The sequence below is a fragment of the Struthio camelus genome, chromosome 18 (genome assembly GCF_040807025.1).
Source record: "Struthio camelus isolate bStrCam1 chromosome 18, bStrCam1.hap1, whole genome shotgun sequence".
Taxonomy (NCBI): Eukaryota; Metazoa; Chordata; class Aves; order Struthioniformes; family Struthionidae; genus Struthio; species Struthio camelus.
The window spans coordinates 13,449,697-13,471,578 of NC_090959.1; the positions used below are offsets into that span (position 1 = coordinate 13,449,697).

At 41.1% G+C, this 21,882-nt stretch overlaps 2 protein-coding genes across 4 annotated transcripts in view; both read right to left on the minus strand.

Moving 5' to 3' along the window:
* Window positions 1-4,185: 4,185 nt before the first annotated feature.
* Window positions 4,186-8,917, minus strand: ANKRD60 (ankyrin repeat domain 60). Its single transcript, XM_068912970.1, has 4 exons — window positions 8,743-8,917; window positions 7,726-7,856; window positions 5,406-5,571; window positions 4,186-4,466 (listed from the first exon to the last, which is right to left on the minus strand). The coding sequence occupies exons 1-4, from the start codon at window positions 8,915-8,917 to the stop codon at window positions 4,186-4,188; spliced, it is 753 nt and encodes a 250-aa protein (XP_068769071.1).
* A 1,272-nt stretch (window positions 8,918-10,189) lies between these two features.
* The window catches only part of LOC104141235 (serine/threonine-protein phosphatase 4 regulatory subunit 1), a 32,079-nt gene continuing 20,386 nt past the window's right edge, over window positions 10,190-21,882 (minus strand). For all 3 annotated transcript variants that reach the window (XM_068912001.1, XM_068912000.1, XM_068912002.1), the window contains 8 exons: window positions 19,517-19,609; window positions 18,769-18,954; window positions 18,300-18,461; window positions 17,592-17,692; window positions 16,375-16,495; window positions 15,430-15,564; window positions 14,528-14,669; window positions 10,190-13,388 (listed from right to left, as the gene is read on the minus strand). In XM_068912001.1, coding sequence (XP_068768102.1) covers window positions 13,234-13,388; window positions 14,528-14,669; window positions 15,430-15,564; window positions 16,375-16,495; window positions 17,592-17,692; window positions 18,300-18,461; window positions 18,769-18,954; window positions 19,517-19,609 — 1,095 coding nt within the window. In that variant the 3' untranslated portion in view covers window positions 10,190-13,233. The remainder of the gene's footprint in view (window positions 13,389-14,527; window positions 14,670-15,429; window positions 15,565-16,374; window positions 16,496-17,591; window positions 17,693-18,299; window positions 18,462-18,768; window positions 18,955-19,516; window positions 19,610-21,882) is intronic.

Below are 21,882 nucleotides of genomic sequence, written 5' to 3' on the forward strand. Positions count from 1 at the left end.
GTCAGTGTTTCAGGCTTGCCGAGTCTTAGCTTTGTCAAGGCTCTGGGGGAACAGCACTCATCATGATGGCTGTAACACTGCAGGTCTGCCCAGGCAAGGGAAGGGGATAATGATAAGAAAGTATGATGAATTATTGCTGTGCTTGTCATCTGTATTTAACTTACTGCCTTTCGCATCTAGGGGAAACACACTACTTTCAAAAGAGTTGCTTTGGATTTCTTAATATTAGGAGACAGTTGTGACATCTGTCCTGCCCTGGGCCTAATTAGACCCCAGGCATTTTTAGAGCATCTTCTTCTTCATAATGTTCTCCTTGTTCCTTTATCTGTGGATCCCAAAGCTCATTAACAAATCCTCACACAAGTCTTTTGGAAAATGATCCTCTCCCTGTGCTACAGAAAGGGGAAGAAAAAGTAAGGATTGCAGTGCAAAAGGCACAAACCTCTCTGCTTGCCAATTTGTTTCCTTTCTTTGAATAGGTTGTTAAAACGGCTGTCCTTCTGGAAGCAGGCTTTTGCATACAAGTACAATCCATAAATTTAACATTTGCTGGGATTCCCAATACTACATAAATCAGAAATCAGATTCTCGAGATCATATATGAAGCAGTGTCAGAGCTGAGAATGGATTTGGGGAATCCAGAGCCTCAGGCTTTTCAACAGCCACACTTCTGTCTGAGGTCTACAACTCGATGTGCTGTCTCCCTGATGCTTATTTCTGGCTGCACGCTATAGCATAGCTCATTAAGACAGACAATATTATTTGCTTTTTCTACACCCACCTTTTATTCTTTAGAGTAGATAAGCAATAAATAAAACTGCATCGTCCAACAACATTGCCATCCAGTCCAAACAGTTTTCCAGGCAACCACAGCACACAATTGCATTCTTTAAAGGCGTGCACCCTTAGTTAGGCCTGCTTGCCCCTCTCCTTCTCTGTAACAAGGCTGCCAAATGTATTCTCACTACTGCTTTTAGTATCCCAGCAGTTTCCATCAGTATAAATAATTTTCCCTCCATGACATTTATGACCTTACATAAAGCGTAACGCTGCCCCCTCACATGTTCCTTTTTATTGGGCTATACCCTACTCTCTTAGACCTCTCTGGAAAAGGAGCTTTCTACTGGCCAGTTCATGGGTCTTTTCTAGTGTGAATTCACCTTTCTTGAGGATGAATAACCCGAAGTGCACACAATGTTCAACACACAGACATTAATTCTCTTGAAACTCAGCCCAAATTCTGCATTGGCATTTATCCCTTTCCTAGCTGCAACTCATTCGTGACTTCTGTTCTGTTCTTTCCAAAGGATAAGCCTCCAACTTCCTGCAGAAATACTTGCTATTTGTGCCTAACTACATGACCATATACTACTTAATTTCCTACTGTTTCTGGCATCCTTATCCTGAGGTCACCCCATTCTCCTCGTATGACATTCTCTGTTCTTTCCTAGAGCTATGCAGCATGCTGCATAATTTCTAAGAGCAACTACAAATCCTCTCCCCAATTCTAGAAGCTTGAGTAAAGATTAGGCAGTCTAGACAGACAACAAGAAAGAAAGAATAAAGGATTTCTAAAGACTTTTCTGTATAATCCTACTTGCAATATTCAGCTGCTCAGCAAAATGCCAAAAGCACCATCTTTTATACCCTGTCTGCTGATCACTTTGATACAATTTGTGCTCGTCATCCTCGCAAGCAGTAATTTAACAACTACGTGTTTAAACTACATAGAATTAATAAGCAGAGCAACATAAAAATCTGTTAAGTGAACTTTCCATTCAAACGATCCCAAGAAAGGGTCTCCTCAAACAAATATTAGGAATTCTGGGTTCGTATTGTTTGAACTGAGGTCAGCTTGTGCAAGCATTTCCACGCGTCCTCCCGAATACCTGTAACCGCCTTCAGAAGAGGTACTTACTGTAGCCTAAAATTCTGAACCTTGCTTTACTGTTTCATTAAAACTCAGTACAGAATACTTATGATCTTAGATTTGAGTTAGACTTCAAGTACAAACCTCAGGTCAGAAAGAACATGGGACTGGTATCTTTGAAACTCTGCATATAGTCTCACACACAGCTGAGTGAGAGAGACGAGATCGGAATCAAGGAAAGCAAAGAAACGTTTTTCCTACAGTAGTGATGAAAAGCACAAACCCGAAGGTGATGGCTCTCCCAGCCTGAGCCCGCCGGTCACGGCGCAGGCTGCGGGGTGCCCGGTCCCGGAGTGCCCTCTGCTGGGAAACAACTCAAAGAAAAGTAAAGGGAAGTGGTAACAACAGAGGTCAGACAAACCCAAACTCCTTCAGTTTACAGAGTAAAGCTAAGGAAAGTGGATTTTCTTCCACAGATTGCTCCAGAGATCAGGTCCGTGGGTTTCGCTCCTCACTCCCCATCCCTGGTTCACGCGCGCTGGTCGCCGAATGGCGCGCAGGCCCGAGGCAGGGAGCGGCCAGGGAGGGGGCAGAGCCCAGCTGCAAAGCCCCGCTCCCGCTCGGCACGGATCCAGCCCCCAGCCTGAACGGGCAGACAGCTACGCCTTTGCGGCGTGCCACGGTAGCGCTCCCGCCGCTGAACCCTTTCTTTCACAAGCACAAAAACCAGGCTTAGGGACCTTCCTTCCAGGGAGACCCTTCCCTGGCCAGAGGAAGTTATCCGTCTCCGAGCCAGGCAGCCACGGATCCGGGGACCTGCTGCGTCACGCTTACTGCCCCTACCCCGAGCAGCGCTCCACGCGCCTGGCGGCGGGACAGGACTCTCCGACAGGACACGGATACCGCAACCTTCTTCAGATCCCCGTCCACCGCCCTGCGCAACGGGCACCTTTGGTCGGGTACGACAACGTCCTCCGCATCGCGGCCGAGGGGACCGGGCCGCAGAACTCGCCCGCCCTGAGTCAGCGCGCGCAGAGCAAAGCTGCCAACGGGGCGCTCCAGTCAAGCCTCCGTCCGCGCCATCAGCCACGATCCCTCCCTTAAGGGACACGAGCTCAAGGTACCTGAGCTCCTGCCTGCGTCTTTCGGATGCTCGTTTCACCTGTTTGTAAGAGACATCAACACGCAACAGGCCATTGGTTTGGATCACGCTCTGGATACGGCCGCTCCCACGCGCTGATCTGGAAGACAGACCGGGGTATTGAGGCCAAAACTCACCAGGTACCTGGATGTTCTGGTAGCAATCCAGGTACCAGCTAAAGAAAATGCTCTGACACAAGCAACCAAGAACAACTCATGATAGTTATTTGTTGAGCATCCCGGCTTCACACGGGGCTGTGCAGGCAAAAGGCAGTGGGCCACGCTCTCTGAAGCGGTCAGTTCCAGTTAACCACAGAAGGGGTGGTTCTCGGTGGGAAGTTCAGTGCTGAGCTCTCTGGAAAAAAAAAAAATCTTTTGGAAGACAATGGAAACTGCTAGAGATTGAGCATTTCGAGTCCCCATTATGCCCTCAGGAAACAGACCAGCAGCTGAGCTTCCTCCTACCAACGATAGAGGCATAAAGAGACCCCAGGTAGTATTTTTATTTCTAAAGCATCTAAAGGTGGAACAGCAGCCTGAAAGCAGATGTGCAGTGAGTCCTTTCACCCTGCCACTGACTTCATGAACCCCACCAAAGTTTGGAGGTTTACAAATTTGGATACAGTAAGAAAGCACTGATTTTGACTTAGGCAATCATAATTAGACACTTACATGCATGTAAGCTTTGCTTGCACCCTCCCACGGCAGACAGACTCCCCTTCTTATAAAATAGGCCTTAACTGATCTGCCAGAGGCGATAAAGTCAGTCACGGGCAGAACTGGATTAAAGATCTAGAGATTTCCAGTCCCCTGGAACACCCATTAAACTGCACTGCCTTGGTCTACTGCCAACTATGAGCAAATTACCCTAGCAAGGAGCATTCCAAAGAACTCGCAGACAGACTCATGCTCCCACTACAAACTATATTAACTAAATGGCCAATCTGGCTATGGAACAATTTTACAAATACTTAAGCTACAAATTAAGAGCGTGTTTGAGAGCTGTGCTGTCAAGCTAGCTGTCATCTTAGCTGCAGCATCACCAGGGTATGAGCTTATTTCATAACTGAACCCTACAAATCCCACTCAGTGACCTATACTTGAAGTGCGGGTCTCTGGGAAAATTACTGACTGTCCACTGAAATTTGCCAGAACCAAGTTAGCCCATATGTATTTTAGGACTCGGGATCAGTGTCTGCTGCAAGGCTTGATTCAGAGATGAGGGATGGCACAGCGCCAGCTGCTTTTTTCTTCCACTCGAAGCGGAACATGGTGCGTTCACTCTGCTTCTGGCCCAACAAGCGGGCGAGACTCACTGCAGTTTGTCCCTCATAATCTGGGTCAAAAGCTTGTGCCCCATAGCTAAGCAGCAGTTCAATGCAGGCACAGTGGCCCGTGACGGCAGCAACGTGAAGAGCAGTCCTTCCCAGCGGGGTTTTAGAATGCAAATCCGCACCTGCAAAAAGCACATGGAGTCCGAGTCCCACAAGGCATATGAAAGGGAGGAAATGCCACCTGCGGGCAAGAATATACTTCACTATTTTTTTTTGAAGGCAGTTTGCTTTAGTCACAGTCTAGTCACTGGAATTAACAATCCATCTACTGAACGAATACTCCTACCTTCAGGCAAATACGGCTAACACACAATAACGTGATGGTCTTTGTTCAGTTCAGGGGAGCACTGCCCACTTTGCCCTGGCTGGGCATCACTGTTACTTCTGCACTGAGACCTGTCACTTATTGAGAGACAACACCATCCTTTAAACAAGAATGCTCTTTAACGCGGCCAGGTTCAAGAACCTGGATTGAAGGGAACATTGTTGGACAAGACAGTTTTCTTCCTCAGCGATCGCTTTTTAATCATTGAAAGCGAGAACAAATACCTGCGCTTTCATTCAGGACATTCAAGTGACCTGAACTGACCCAAAGGACTATCCACTGTGCAAATGCAGATGTCTGGGGCAACAAGGTTTATTTAGTTGCAAAGCAACTAAAAATCCCAAAGGTCACAGCCCTGAAACTAACACTTGCAACTCTTACTGCATCTCAGTGACTGATAAAGCATTGCACAGGACTGGTGAAAAATAAGCCTTTCTAGATAAAAAAAAAAAAAAAGCAATAAATGAGATTCAAAGAATGGAAGTCGGAATCGGAAATCCTGTTTCCAGTATGAGCTTCCTACTTCAACACTGAAAGTCATTACACTTAGCAAGGACAGCAGTTTTTATTGTTTTCAAGTCTACATCAGGACTGATGGGCTGAATACATTCTCCACCTCAAATACAAAATACGCAAAACAATTTGGGTAAAATTTTATGATCTTGGTAAGCCAGAAGGTGGTATGCTGGGGTGGCTGGACAGTTCTTTTCTGGCTGTAACTATGCAAGAACATTACCGTGTCTCAGGAGAAACTCAGCAGTTCTGACACAGCCCCTGTGGCTGGCAACAAACAGTGCCACAGAAGCTCGGTGCGCTACCCATTCCTTCCTCCGCTCTGGGCCCAGGAATTCTGCATATGCAGTGGTGCCTGCAAAGTCTTCCGTAACTCCCAGATGGGCCAGCTGCAAAATACACGGAAACCTTTTATCTGTTTCTAAAGGAAAGTTTGATTCTTTCTAGGTATCAAAGACTTGTATCTGTACTTGGAGGATGCTTGTACACTTCATAAATCACTCCAAGACGAGTCAAGTAACTGTTTGCTTCCTATTTTTTTGTCCCATCTGGATTCTCTGCTATCTACTAATGATATTTACTTATAGCCATCCCTTGGGGGGAACATTAATATGGGTTTTCCCTTTGTATATAGTTATTAAGCCCTACAAAAATTTTATAGAAACTCCATCTCTTTGTAATCTCTATCCTTCTCTTAAATCAGTTGGAAACTGACCTGATTACGAGTTTTTGGGAAGAGGACCAAGACAAACAGCATGACCATCTAAGCCCAGGTTCCTTATGAGCTAGGATATTCAGGTGAGACTTTGGGATTTAATTCCAGCCAGCATACAACTCATAAGCATTAGCTGCCTCAGGAAGCATTCTTATATTACATTCAACCCCAGAAGGAGCTTCTTTGGTTTAAAAAAACACCCACAACCCACACATCAGTTCTAAAGTGCTGCTGAGAGGCCTCTTGGGAACAATTTCCAGGTGCCTCGTGGTCCTATTCTTCACAAGAAATCAGTTCCAAATTGGACTACATCTTCTACAATGCACCACAGTTCCAGCTTCCTCATCTAGTAAGTGGAAGCCCATTATTAGAGCAGCTGCAGAATTATTTCTTCAAAAAGCCAATTTTCAGTTGAAAAATCAACTGTGTTGCAAGCTTCTTGCAGAGCTTTTGTGGCAATACATCTTCTATTTCAAACAACACTTGTCTTTGTGGCACATCTGTTTCCTAAGGAGTAGGAAAATTTTTTAATACACAGGGAACTCAAATTGTGAGAGAGAGGAAAAAAAAAAAAGGAAAAAATCTTTGCCCAGCAGCAAAATGCAAGCCATTTGTGGCACGAAGCAAAACAGCTGCTTACCAGTGAACTGCAACACTACACAACAGTTAACGATAGGAAGTGAAGAACCCTGCAGTATCCGTTTGCAATGGCTGGGGAAAAGCGGAAGAACAGAATGTAATTAGCCAAGTTGGAACTTGGCCAGGACAACAGAGATAATGATTCTTTCTTTATAAAAGGTGCCAAAAGATATTTCACGACCACATCTGTTCAGGCCTGAAGGTTTACAGTACAATCAGTTACTGAGAGTACCTTGCGTTTCTGCTGAGACAACATTTCAGTCCTAAATCAAGAAAGCAGCATGCCCTCTATCGAAGCACCAGAAACTACTCGTTCCACAAAAATCAAAGTTTTCTCACTAATCAAATTTGACAGGATCACAAGCTCAAGATGGTCCATCAACTAGCATCAGATAAAGTGGAGAAGACGGGGAATGTCTCCTGCTCAGTGATTTTGGCATTGTCACATGTTTTGAAGGAGTAGAGACTCCTGTTCTTACTTCAGAGTCAGTATGGCCAGCAGAGGAGAGACCAAGAAACAGTTTCTGCCTGATTCACACAGTGTCAGCCAAGCCTCTTAGCCTCGCTGCAACACCCGAGAACGAAAACCCCCCGTCTTCTAACAATGCTTTAAGATATCTAGAGAAAGGCCTAGTTTACATATCATAGTATTATGTATTATCTTTCCTACCTATGTGAAAAGCTCTGGGATTAAGTATCTTTTGTTCAGAAAATATCTTGGGAAAGTAAAATGGCAGGCAACTGGAATAAGAAAATCCAAACTTTTTTCACAAAGCAGGATAAGCAGGGACAAGAAAAGCAATCTGGAAATACACTAATATCAGTGCTACAAAAAGCTACACAACAGGGAAAAAACAGTTGCACCGCAACTGTACGTGCTGTTTGACAATAGCAACAAAAGTTTTACTTCTAAACCAAGCTACGTTAAGGATTGACTCCTCCTTTAGTTTTACCCTGACTTCCATCTTCAGTTTACCAGTCCCCTTTAAATTTCAATTTTCAGGATTAAACTGTTGCAAGGAATACAACTAACCCACACAATTTTTACAGCAATGCTTCCCTATTAACAACTTCCCCGCTGCTTACTCTACAAAGACTTGTTTCATAAAACCACTTAGACCTTCAACAATATGCTTTTAGCATTTCTACACACAGTACCCCTTCCATTCACAGAAGTAACAGAATCAACCTTCATAGTCTCTCCTTTCGCAGCAGCTGCCACAAGATGCCCCCAGCCATCTTGTCGCCAGATGCGCATCGTAATCGTTCCACCAGGGACAATATCATTGTCCTTAAACGTAGAATCATCTGGCAGATCTACTGTAGGGAGTTATAAAGTAAAAAAAAAAAAAAAAAAAAAAAAAAAAAAAAGGAAGTCAACATACTCTTGAAGAAGATACTAGCGTTAAAAAATATAAAAAGTTAGGTGGTGGCTGAATTCTTTCAGAAATGTTTTTCTCCAATTTTATCATAATGCCCCAAGGAGGCTTTGGTCCAAGTGTGCTAAAGCTATGAAAACATCCAGCCTGTAAAAGGCTACAGTATAGTGCTAATAGAATAGTATGGTTGAAGCCCACAGAAAGCTACAAGTTAGCATTTGAGTCACCACGACTGCAGTAGAAAATATGTAAGTATGTTTGCACACATGATGCCTTTTCTTTTAAAAATAAGCCACCAATTCCAATTTGTTTTGGAGACATGGAGAAAACACATAGCAGAAAGAGGTCACTTGGTTTTAAGTAGAACACTAAACAAGTTTAAAGAAAAGACTTCTCTTAGTATCTCTGCTTGCTACCCACAAAACTAAGTACTCCAACACACACTCAGCTGATCCAGTGGGAAACACCATTATTCCACACAGTTCTAACTGCAAAGAAATCAACCAGAACCTCGCTAAAGCTATGCTAGGTTGTGGTAAATCAGCCAGGTATTAGCACTGGCTGTTGACAACCAGGCAGGAATTCAGAGGTCAGCACGTGGCAGTTTCCTAAGAAGGCCCTGATGAGTAGATTTTACCTCTAAGCAGCAGGAAGCTGCTTAGAAGTTAAGCGTTAAGTCAAGAGCTGAATTCCAGGTACAGTATGACAAAAAGAGGAAAGCAGAACTCTAACCTTCATCTAGGTAAGTACCATGCTAGCCACCACTAGCAGGTGCAGGGATACTGAGAATAATCTCTGAGGATCCCACAGTGGTTACAGCTTCCTACCTTCATCCAGGTACTGAAGCCGCTGGAAATTAAGGGGTATCCCAGTCAGTAATTCCAAATGGGGCTTAAGCTTCTTCAAAGTCAAGTCATTTTGGCATTGAGGCAGTGAAAAGAGCTCATCAGTTTCAGCTAGATGGAGCTGGACACTAAAGGTCCATGGGGGCAAAAAAGACATAGTAACGAATCCACTCCTGACTAGAAGTTTGTGAGCCTTTCCTCTCTTAGAAGGAGTTTGATACCATTTTAAAGGACTGGAGTCTAGATCTGGTAGTAATTCCTCCTTCTCCTAGAAATTCCTCTAATCATCAAAATTCCTTAAGTCATTACAGATAGATGCACCTGTTTTATCACTAGCACATGATAACCAAGCAGCATAAACTGACATCACAGTTGTTTGCATGTGATGCACATGTGATGTAATAGCCTATATGAACTTGTCAGAGAGCATCCATGCATACAGAGAGGTGATTACAGGAAGATTTTTTTCTTTATTGTTCCTGCCCATCTTTTGATTTTCACTAGGATGACAAAAACTTGCTTGGAAGACAGGCAGTAGAGAAACAGAAGTAACTCGGATAAATACCTTCCTTCAGCATTAGTAATCGTGCTGTCGCTATTTTATATTCTCATTTTCTTTGTTCAAATTTGGATCTCAATCTACATGTTTAGCTTCAGATGAAGGAGAAAGAGCATATGGCTGTTTGTTTCCAGTTTACTGCACAGGGGTCTTAAGGCCTACTCAGAACATGCGCATAGGCATAACAGGAGAAAAGAAAACAAAAAGACCTTTTGCTGTCCTCACTTTTGCATCAGCTAAAATCCTTCAGAGAAAAAGAAGGGAGATTATATATTCCTTAGCAGCAGTTGGGAGAGTACAGGATAGAGTTGCCAGTGAGCATCTGAAATGCAACCAAGAGGGTCATTGCAGCAGCAGAATATACAGGAAGGCTCCTGAGAAGGGCAGCAAAACCAACCCACCAGGTGTCATTGCTTTTTTTCCTTCTCCTAAGGACTCAACAACTACGTAGAGTTTATTAGACACAGGAAGCCTGAAAGCAACACTGAAGTGAAAGACCAGTCCAGAACATCCTTCCAGGGTGAAGTCTGGAGAGGGAAGGGTTTAAGAGGACAATTTGAAAGCCAGTCTCACCCAGCAGACGTGGGACTTCTATTTAAAGTATACCTTGCTAGAGATTCAGTTCCAGTAGAACAATTTTAGCTTCAAAGCCCTTTCGGCATGCTCACTTCAAGGAAATAGCGCAGAAAGATCCATGTCAAATCCCTAGCCATCCATGGGTTTTTTTTTTTTTTTTTATTATACAGTATGATGAATTCCACACTCAATCCTGGTTTAAGAGATGACAAAGCGTTTAGGCTAGGGAGACAGTTCCTTAACCAAAAAATACATTCCATGTCCTGTTTATGACAAAAGTCAGCTACAAGTTAATTTCATAAAACAGTCACAGGATTTATTGAGATAAATACAAATAAAAAGTTACATAGATTCTCTATTCTGACAAACGTGTGGCACTTCCAGAGTGTCCCCACTTATTTGGGCTCTAAACAACACTGTGTACAGACACAGCTGCCACTAGGGCAGCATCCTGTTAGATGCCAAGTGTGTATCATACATAACATACTAGTGAGTTTGAATTCTAAGCAACATGACTAACATGCTTTGGATTACAAGGGTCTGATAATTTCCTATAGCATCCAAGCAATATTGCACCACCTAACATCATTTTCACGTTCCTTAGTCAGAAATGTTTTAAAGTGATATTCTTACTGCTTTTGTGAGAGTGGATCAACTACCTAACTTTGCCCCATCTGGCTTTTTAAAATATATATTTTTGCATAATTTAACCCAGAGAATTGTATGTGAACACACAGCTTTACTCCTCATTGCATACATTTGCCTAATACAAGAGGTAAAGTGCAGTCTTTAGTCAATATGCTGAAATCATATTTCTAGTATAAAATTAAAACAAAAAGGCAAATCTTGCAAAAGTTAAACCTGTTTAATAGACCTGCACATTGCCTACAAATAAAAACTATGCTGTCATCCCCCATTAGTGCATGCAACTACAGTTTTAACAACTTTTTAAAAGCTCTGCTGAAATCATATCATTTAAAATAGACATGAATTTCTGGAGCCAGAGAGGTACCAAAATATTTTAAAAAACAAGAACTTTGTTTAGCCTTTTAGTTAACTTTTATAGCTAGTGGCTTATTGTTTACACCTGCTCTAATTAAAAATCCTAATGAAAGCTACCCAAACATTCAGGAACATATGGAAGCTTGTGTTTTCCAATGGATTATTGCAAGATAAGGTAATTACTTAAGATTACTTGATAGACAGAAACTAGGTTGGGTTAATGTTCAAAGTATCAAATTTATATACAGTACATTTAAAACATACTTATTTATATATACACACTCTTAAAAAATTTTGATCACTACTGAGAAATTTAATGAGTTGTTAAAAAAAACAAAAGTAAACCCTTGTCAGAACAGTCTTAGAAAACTTGAACTGTTAGAAAATACCAATATAACATCAGCATTAGAAAAAGATAGTAGAACTAGAAAAAAATAATTTTGCTAAGAAATTGCAATCATAAAAAGTCTGTGCTGAAGAGGCATTTGTTTTAAATTATTAAAAAAATAAAAAAAATTAAACATAGAATGTTGCAGAATTTACAGAATTTATACTGTTTACTGTAATAGCAGTGATAGCAATGGTATATTTGACTATAGCTTCTGAAAGCATTTTATGATCTTACAGGAAACCATTTATTACAAATACTGTACATTATAATACAAAACTAGTTAAGATAGACTTACACAAAAACTGAACCCTCCAAAAAATACAGAGCCCAGCTGAGGAACCTACTTGCTGTATTGCAGACAATCCAGATTTTTTTATTTTTTTTTTTTGGAGGGGGGGGGGGAAGTAGTTTCTAGTTTCTGTAAAGACTTTCACCCAGTTGAACTACTTAATTAGTATAGTAATGAAATAAGGAGAAAGATATTCCCACTTGTGCACTTAGGATACTTTCTTTGTGTGAGCACAATAATTTATCTGTTACTACATGAGTCCATTCTTTAGTAATTAAGCATTAGTTTTTGGACAGGACAAAAACCCCTAAAAGTCAATGAGAAGCTTTCAAATATTTGTGTGTATGTGTGTGTGTGTGATTCCTTTCCCCCTTTCCCCTCTGAAGGCCCTACATTAGCTGCAGATTTGGGACATAACAGAGGACAAGATCCACCAAAAAGTATCAGCTTTATAGTTTTGAAAAATGGTTAGAAGCTAGCAGGTTTTAAGAGAATTTTGTTAATACAAATGGCAAATGTTCATATATATACACACATATATACACACACACACTATATATACATACACACACATATATGTATGTATATATACATATGCACAAATGAATATTTGCCATTTGGAGCATTCTAGAATTTAGAGATCCCAAATAAAATCCCCTTACCTCTTACTTAGAAATGAAATAGCAGGTTCTCAGGGATTTGAATGTTGGACCAGTTAAAAGGTAGTGGGTTTTTTTTCCCCAAATCAGGTGTGCATGAAAGACATGTACAAAGGTTAATTACTCTGTAAAATTCTGTAATATTCTTCTGAAGATAAATCGCACATTCCAGGAACTCTGAATCCCTTAATTGAAAGGAGCTTTGCTAGGGTAGAAAGAGCAATTTTCAGTTTGGGAAATGAACAGTCTATATTCAACTATAAGCTCATGCAGTAATGAAAACAGTGTTATCACCTGTAAGACTATAGCGTGGAAACAAAGTAATAGAAAAGTCAGAATATACAAAGAATGTTGAGCTCTCTGTGCTTTAAAAAAAAAAATCACATTAAGTAAAAGTGAACCACGCCCTAATTTCAACAAACTGCTGTATAAAATGAAATGTTTTTTGAGCTTTTTGACTGCTATGGGATTAGATTCTTCATCATTTTTTGTTAAAACTTAAAAACTATTCACATATATACACTTTTTTCAGTTAAAATAAAATGTAATACTTTAAACAATACAAAAGCTACAATAAAAATGAGGAAAGAATATCCCTACTTAAATCTGCTATGGAGGTTTTAAAATTAAGAAACCATTTCAAGCTTATAGCAGACTGCCCTACTTATGGAATTGTTTGCTTTTTTTTAAATTATGGAATATGTACTCTGTTCACACTGAAACACTGAGTACGTTTCAGAATTTATATACAATACAGAATTGCAGGCTGACATCAGAGTTATCACCCACGTTTACAAGGACAAAAAAAAGCTAATGCATATCATGCACAGCTGTAGATGAAAAGTGGTCATCAAATGAAGATCACTGCATTTTTGAACAGGCCGTTTCCAGCTCAAGTAGACGACAAAAGATTCTTTTCTTATTTGTCCATGTTATTCACACTAACTGTGAACATGAGGCAAATAACCATTTAGATGTTTAGGGTTTATAGAACACATCAGTTTTGTTTTTCAATCGCAGTATTGTCCATGTTATTCTGCTTTAGCTTTATGGTGGCAAAAAAGGACACATCTTGGTCTCTGTCAGATTGCAAAGCTAGAACAGTCTCTTCCGCAGCTTCTAGATGAGGATTGCCAACGCTTTTAAAATAAGCTAGAATAAGGGGAGAAAAGATAATTTTAATCATAGCCAAAAGAATCAATGAAAATTTTTTCTTAAACTACAGGACACATACAGTACAGGAACAGAGAAGCTGTTAAGATCATCTGGGGTAGCACATTCAATTCAGAGACTCCTTAGAGAAACTACAGCAAGCTAGCGAAGCTGACAGAGAAAAAGAAACATGCTTCTTACTCAATTACTTGTACTTAGATCTGTCCCCCCTTAGTCTTATTTGAGAAGTACTTAGGTATTTCTAAAAGAGATTCTTTTTGCTAAGCCCTACATGAAAACATACCAGTAAGAGCAAATGAGCTCAGGAAGCTGCTATTGTACAATTTTTTTTGGTTTTTTTGTTTGTTTTTTGTTTTTACAGAACACTGTATACTTTACTCTGAAAAAGGACAGGAGAAGAAATGCTTGTGCATAACGAATGATCACCTGGGGGGTTTTATTTTTTGATTTAAGGAACCAGTTGTGGCAGCATGCAAAATTACATTCTTTACTAGCAGAGCAGTTAGCTTAAGACTAAGATGACAAAGCAAGGTATTTCAGAAAAGGGTAGAACACCTCATTTGAAGGACCACACAGAAAACTACTATATTCACATAAGGTTCAGAATATATCAAAAGAACCTAACGCAATGTTTAGAATTTCTTAAAAAAAAAAAAAAAAGTATTTGCTATAGGTATCACAGAGACTAAAAAAACTGCATGTGCAGCAGCATTTACTACTTCCCATTATAAACAAGTATGCAACTGCCCTCTAGTGGATAAAATATTACATTTGTCAAATTTTTGATAAGGTCAGTTTCAGGTCCTTTAGCGGTATGATGAACAATTATTCTAAGAAAAAAAGCCACTATAGGTTTCATAATTAAAGAAACATTCCACTTCATACATTCCTAAATCTGAATTTAAATGCAGTATCCCAGATTATACCCTATGATGTGTTTTCAGTATAAATAAAGCCAAACATCCTTTTATCAGTTGAGTGAGCCAATTTGTAAAAAAAAAGAAAAGAAAAAAAAAAAAGAAAAAAACACCCACCCACCCACACTGCACTGACAGAGAGACAGAGAAAGGACAAATTCATGACACATTAATTCTTTCAAAAGAAATTAATAACCACACCTTTCTCCAATAACGTCTGCCTTAGAGCCTTGGCGAGCAGAACCCTTACGTTTGGCACAGGATCTGAAGCAAGACTTAAAAGACTGGGGAGTAAGTGTTCAACAAACTGGTCGATAGGCATACATTCTTCTTCTACTACCGCCTACAGGATAAATGCAGAACATGAGAAAGCAGGATTTATGTTACAAATACACTATTTGCCATTCCTTCCTTGGCCTTAATTTGACCTGTCCATAAAGAAAGTTAAAGTTTAATTATGAAAAAAAATATACTCTATGTTGATGAAATAAGTATAACCTTAATGAAGTTGAAATACTGTTATGAATGTGTCTTACTATTCCAAAATTCATCTGAAGATGGCCCAGCAAGAACAGACAACTATTTTTAAACCATGTTCTAGGAAACACTGCTCTCTCTTCTGTCACTATCCCTCTGCCTTTCAACATTCAACTCCCCTCCCCTGGCTCTCCATCGTTACTGGAGCAAGCCTTTTTGTTTTTTGGAGGTAGAAATGGAGGTAAACAGTTCTCAGCATCTGACAGCCACTGGCAGTTCAAAGAGATCTCGTGAGCCCTTATCCTATCGTTATCAAACCGGGCGTTACAAAAGGCATCTCAGCCTAGGAATCATCAGTTCTCGAGTTCGCTGCTAGGATGCCAGAAAGGACAAGAATTAGCTGTTCCAGCAGAAGGCATAGCCCAAAACAGAGACCACAGCTTCAAACCTGGATAGCCATATGCCACTACTGACACCAGACCAATTCTGCTACTGCCTTTTAATCAACCCAAGAACAATGACAAAAATCTTTGGGGTGCAAATTTCAGTTTTGCCTACGCTGCTGAAAAGCTTCATACTGGCTCCGAAATAAGCATACAGAGAAGCATAGAAGAGAGCATTCCAACCTGACAAATGAAGGCAAAAGCTTGTCTTCCAACCCACTTGGAGCAGTGACGGAACCGCACTACAAGTTCATTAATGAAATTTAATCCCAGTGCATTTGCATTGTTTGCATAGAACTTCTGCAGTATGGCTACAACCTGTGGGGCAAAGTAAGGGGTGGGGGGAAAGGAAATCAGAGGTGAGATTTAAACTGCAGCACCAGCAGCTAGAAAGACCTAATTTTATTTGACTCTTACAGAGGAACATTAAAAACAATATATTCAATATAACCAGCTGGGCTTGCAGACTTTATTAAATTTCTGTGCTTACACTGTAGAAAAGCTTTCTGCAGAGAAAGCTTACGCTGTGATAGGAAGAAACTATCTTTAAAAATCTGTTTGTTCAAATTGAACAAAACCGCTAACAAAACTAAAACAACAGTTAAAGTAATGTTTTTTCTGTGTCTCCACAAAGATTAAGAAAAAAAGTGAAAGAAAAAAGAGAAACTGACAACTTAACCCCATCACCCACAGATGTCCTGAACGAGTGGCATCAAGTTCATAACAAATGAAACCAACTTCAAGGAAAGCCTAGTCAATTTTTTTTTTTTTGGGGGGTGGGGGGGTAGGGAGAAGAAATGGAGGAAGGTCTAAATCATCTTTTTCCTCACTTCCATCCAGCTAAAAATAAATTTGTCATTCAGATACAACCAGCAGAGTAAAACTTCATAAAATCTTTTGAGTTGTCTGGCTTTTACAGAATTTAAAGTGTTTGTGTCAGTTTTTTACCCGTTTTTACAACATTTATGAAAACATGCCCGTCTTCATAATACTTGTCTGAAAGAGCAGAGAGAGTTCACTAAGGCTAGTAACTTCTGAACAGAGACAGACACTAGCTTCTTAGGCTACATGGACAGATTCCTCACAAGATTCCTCAGCTTCCGCCAGCAACCAAACCAGATTCCCTACCAGTCTGAAGGAGATCCATCGAACTTCTGACACTTTATCAGAGCAGAGAGTCAGTGCAATGTGTCTTAAGTAGTCATACACATCATTGGGATTGTAGAGTTCCAATATTAGGATCAGCTGCCTGAAACGAAAAGAAAGGAATCAGTTCTAGGAAGTGCAACACTAACCTGCTCCGACTATGCTGTCCTGCCAAGATATAGGGAAGGTTTACTTGGAGTTTTGAAGGCTATCGTGGTTATTACACAGCGCTCGAATAGCCTTTTCTTCTATTTACTTTTGAAGGAATGCACATGTACAGGCACATGTTTTAATCCATCAAGTAGTGCAAGGCAGAAACCTTTACTCAATCTGCAGATGTACAAAGGCATCAAAATTATCCCAAACAACAACAACTACAAACCAAAGTACAACGAGAAAGAAGTTTCTTCGCAATTTCAGACCTGCACTTTGAACGTTCTTGTAAAGTAAAAATGAAAAATTTACTTCAGTGTAAAGATCTGCCTTTCAGAAAACGACTTAATCACGTGAAGCTGAACAGCACTCTTTCTAGCCATATCAACACTGGCAGGTAACTGGCAGTCACACATAAACAAATCCCATTAAGTTATCCAGCTCCCCAGCTCCCCACTAGATGTCAGAGAACTTCTATACAACATCACTGCACCTCGGTCAGATTTAGTCTGTTACATCAAGTAACAAAGGAGAGTAAATCAAATCAAAAGTCCAAACCAACCACTGAGAGAACTATGAAAGTCAGATTTTAGTTGCAGACTTTAAGTCACACTTACAAACACAACAACAACAAAACAATCAACAAAAACACACCCGCATAAACCCCCCAGAACCCTGGCTTTTCTATTATGCATTTACTTACTAGATAAATGACTTTATACATGCATTTTACTGATTTCACAGATGGCCAGAACTGAATAAAATCTAAAGCATCACCTCAGTATCTATCAGACACTTGTATTTCATAAGCTACATGAGTGCCAGCAAATCTTCCCTCCAACAATATCGTAACATTCACTTTCAGTCATCCTTGGTTAAAACGCAACTTACAAAAAAGCAGTCAGCTGGCCTTTAAGTTCAGTTCCTTAATAAAGGACAGCTATAATCCTTTAACTCAAAGTCATGGTATGCCGAATTCTGACCACAATTAGCTATCTCCAAGTTAGTAACATAGATCAAAATCAGAAATTCACAAGTTCACTTACTCTGCCAGCTCGTAACGAAACCGCCAGTTCCTGCTGTTATCAGTCACCACAAATTCTTGAAGTTGGTAAAGATACTCTCGCCTTTTGTCCTCATGAAGTAACTGAGGGAAAAATCATTACACTAGCATACAGCTGATAGAATTCCACGGTACTCTACTGTATTCCTCTACTCACACCAATTTGCATTTTCCTACCTGAAGGCAAGCGATCATTTACAAGATTAACTAAACATTGTGCACACCAGCAGAGCACCTGGATGCAGAAGACTGACATCTAAAAAAAAATACATACCTGATCACTTCTGCAAGGATATCTGTCAAAGTCCCATCTTTGAACAAAGACTGAGCAATGCAAAATTAAAGATTTATGCTTATTACGCAGCAGTTGAGAGATATGTTCTCTCTTCTCCTACCTCAAACATTGCTAAATTGCTAAAGGCCAACTTGCTAGCTTGACTGCACAAAATATTAATTCTTCTACAACACTCGGGAGCACTTACAAAGGGTTTTTAGTTTTGATATTTTCATGGGATATGAGACAGCAGAGAAGTGAAGGTCCTTAAAAAGGTAATATACACACAGAGTAGCAGTACCTCACAAAACTAAGCATTTGCAATTGGATGTTGATACCTGCACATTTCATTAAAAAAATTATCTTTTTTCCTGACTTTATTATATAATCTTGAAAAATTAAATTACATTTTCCTACCTTTAGAAAGTCATAGAGATGCTTCAGGACACCAATGCGCACTTCATCGAGATCTTTCAAGAATCCATTGAAAATTGGCACCAGATCAGCAGCTGTTAGCTGATCACCCAGAATAACAGCCAGTTCATGTATGGAGAAAGCTAGTGTCCGACGAACCTTCCACTGCAAACAGTTTAAGTGGAGAACTAGATTAGGCATCGTAACTAAAATAAAGAGGCTTCTGAAATACACCTACGTGAGGGAATGAGGGAGCGGAAGAAACACGGCTGGTTACGTAGCAGTAGAAAACATTTATCATATTTATGGATTTAAGCCTCGAGTCTTATATTTTAAGTGTACATTTTATCCCTTATTAGAAACTATAAAGTATTTGCTATTATTTATCGTTTCATTGCAGCAAAATGGACAAAAAAAGCTATTCAAAGTTGTGATTTAGCAATGGGGGGGCGAGGGAAGGGGATTATTTTACCTGTACATCTGAGGCCAAAGTCTCGTATGTATCTTTTAGACAGTGCCAGTTCTGCCTGCCCAGTGTTAAGGCCACCCCAGGAAGACTATATGCACAGTGTTTGGCTATTTCAGTATCAACAGTCTGGGCTCGAGCAGGATCAGTCATCGACAAGTACTGGTCTAACAAAGGTTGAGGTATAATATCCTGCCAATAGAGACAGTAGATCAACAACATATTTTTTTTCCCTTTGGGTTAATTTAGGATCAGAAAGGAAAGACATCTGTTGTGCTACAGTAATATATTGCTGCCAACCAGTCGGCAGCACCAAAATAGAAAACAGTAGCCAAACACCACACATTTCGTGGGCTAGCTTTACAAAGTACCGTATGCGACTCCTTTAGTTGTTTGTCTTCCCATTAGGATAGAGCAGTCAACAAGCAGTAAATACTACTTTATCAATACATTGCATCAAATCAAAATTTCACGTTCACTGAAGATGAACAACACATCCAGCAAGAAAACAGCAGCCAGCTACCTCTGTCGCACAGACTGCCTCTACCTAGAGCAATGAAGACAGTAGGTAGGCTTGCTTACTAAAAACAGAATTTTTCTAGCTTTCCAATTAAAAATAGGGTTATCTTCATTATCACCCAAAGCATTCCTTCACACTCTGCAACCAATCAATTGCAGAAGCTATCACTGTACTAAACATAAGATGAACTGTACCCAGAACGCTACTAAAGGGGTTATGTTCTGCTCTAATCACCTGTAATTTTGACTTGTCATCTTCAAACGGTGGATTATTTTCTTGCTCTTTCTTTAGAAACGCATTGGTTCCTCTGTGGTGTTCCTCTGAGTCCTGTAAAAGGATGTACTAGCTAATGAAGTGAATTAGACTTACCAGGATGTTTCAAAGTATATATTTCAGGATATTTCAAGGTATCATACTACAAAACAATGCAATTCAGATACAGAACAGCCCTTTACAGGCAAAGCCTTGTTCAATGTCTTTACGTAAGTACAAAGAGACAAAACAGCTTCACACTGAGATTAAAAAAAAAAAAACGACCGTACAAAAAGGCTAACGGTAGAGAGGTTTATTTTTAAAAAAAGCAATTTAATGTAACACAGTAAACCCGACATCCATTCAGATATTGGACGGTTACTTCTATTACACTCAGAGCTTTTACTCTTAGCATAAATTTAGATAATTAATATTAAACAAGGCAGCTGAGCACTTGCTCCAAAGTAGTCAATACTATGAAAGAAGCTTTACTTATTTTGGAACGTGTTGCTGGAAACTCCAAGACTATCAAATTATGAAGCATACCCATCTCTGAACGTTAACAAGAAAGCTTAGAGAAAAGTAAGAGATTTTAAAGACCAAACACACATGTGGTTCAAAAGACAACTCAGCATTATACATTTTTGCTTATACGCTTTTTTTCTCTCACTTGTAGACAAGGAGGGGTTTTCTTTATGATACACTATTAGCTCCAGCAGCATCAAATACTGTGCAAATGTTTCTTTTAACTTCTATCTGTACTTTATAATCACAAAATCTCATAGAAGGAGAAAGGCTCTTGCTCCTCCTCAAGAACTGCCTGTGAAGAACAAGTTTAGCGCTCTCCAAGCTGAGGAGGAGCTGGGCATGGCTCCAACGGAGGCAACTGGCCTGGCAGACCCTGTGCCGTGCAGGAACCCCTGGAAGAAACGGCGAGTGATTGTTGTGGGTGACTCCCTGCTGCAGGGGACAGAGGCACCTATCTGCAGACCTGATCTCTTGTCCAGAGAGGTTTCCTGCCTGCCAGAGGCTCGAATAAGAGATGTCATGGAAAGACTGCCAAGGCTTGTTCATGCATCGGACTACTACCCTCTGCTCATCTTCCATGTGGGTGCTAACGACACGAAAGGCAAACTGGAAACCATCAAACAGGATTTCAGAGCTCTGGGAATGGTGGTGAAGGGTCTGGGAGCCCAGGTCATTTTCTCCTCAGTGTTGCCTGTGAGGGGAAAGGATGGGAGGAGGAGTAGACGAGTTTTCCAAGTTAACAACTGGCTGCGCCGCTGGTGTTGGCAACAGGGCTTTGGTTTCTATGACCATGGGACCCTGGTTGAAGATCAACAGCTGATGGGGAGCGACGGGATCCACCTTACCAAGCGGGGCACGCGTGTCTTTGCCAACAGGTTGGCCAGGCTGCTAAGGAGGGCTTTAAACTAGGCAAGATGGGGGAAGGGGAGTGGTATAGTGGCAGGGGAGTCAGTAAAACACCGCTCAAGTCAGGATGCCTCCAGCGGGTGCACACAGCCAGGGGAGACAGCACGGAACATGGCTATGGAGGATCCTCTTGCACCTCTCCTGGGAAGCCTGCGTGCTTGACTGGCTCTCTGAAATGCCTGTATACCAATGCATTCAGTATGGGGAATAAACAGGAAGAGTTAGAGATCTGTGTGTGGTCACAGGACCATGATCTCATTGCAGCGACAGAGACATGGTGGGATAGTTGACGTGACTGGAATGCTGTCATGGCTGGCTATGTGCTTTTTCGGAAAGACAGGCCAGGAAGGCGAGGTGGTGGAGTTGCTCTTTATGTGAGGGAGCAACTAGAATGTATGGAGCTCTGCCTCGGGGTGGATGAAGAGCAAGTGGAGAGCCTACGGGTAAGGATGAAAGGGCGGGCTAACATGGGTGACACGGTGGTGGGGGTTTACTAGAGGCCACCTGACCAGGAGGAAGTCGTCGATGAGGCCTTCTACAGACAGCTGGAAGTAGCCTCACGACCACAGGCCCTGGTTCTCATGGGAGACTTCAACCACCCTGACATCCGCTGGGAAGACGGCACAGCTAGGCACAAACAGTCGAGGAGGTTTCTGCAGAGTATTGATGATAATTTCTTGACCCAGGTGGTGGAGACGCCGACGAGGAGAGGTGTGCTGCTAGACCTTGTACTAACAAAGAAGGTCTAGTTGGAGATGTGAAGGTTGGGGGCAGCCTTGGCTGCAGTGACCATGGGAGATGGTGGAGTTCAGGATCCTACGAGGAGGGAGCAGGGCAATGTGTAGGATCGCAACGCTGGACTTCGGGAGAGCTAACTTTGGCCTCTTGGGGGACCTGCTTAGGGGAATCTCATG

What these genes read in the sequence shown, in the direction of transcription:
- ANKRD60 (XM_068912970.1), bottom strand. Translation starts at nt 8,917, where the DNA reads ATGTCTTTTTTGCCCCCATGGACCTTTAGTGTCCAGCTCCATCTAGCT. An exon ending in CGAAAGGAGAGACTATGAAG is followed by an intron (nt 5,572 to 7,725) that starts GTTGATTCTGTT and finishes TGTATTTTGCAG; the next exon opens with CTGGCCCATCTGGGAGTTAC. An exon ending in TGAGTTTCTCCTGAGACACG is followed by an intron (nt 4,467 to 5,405) that starts GTAATGTTCTTG and finishes TGCTTTTTGCAG; the next exon opens with GTGCGGATTTGCATTCTAAA.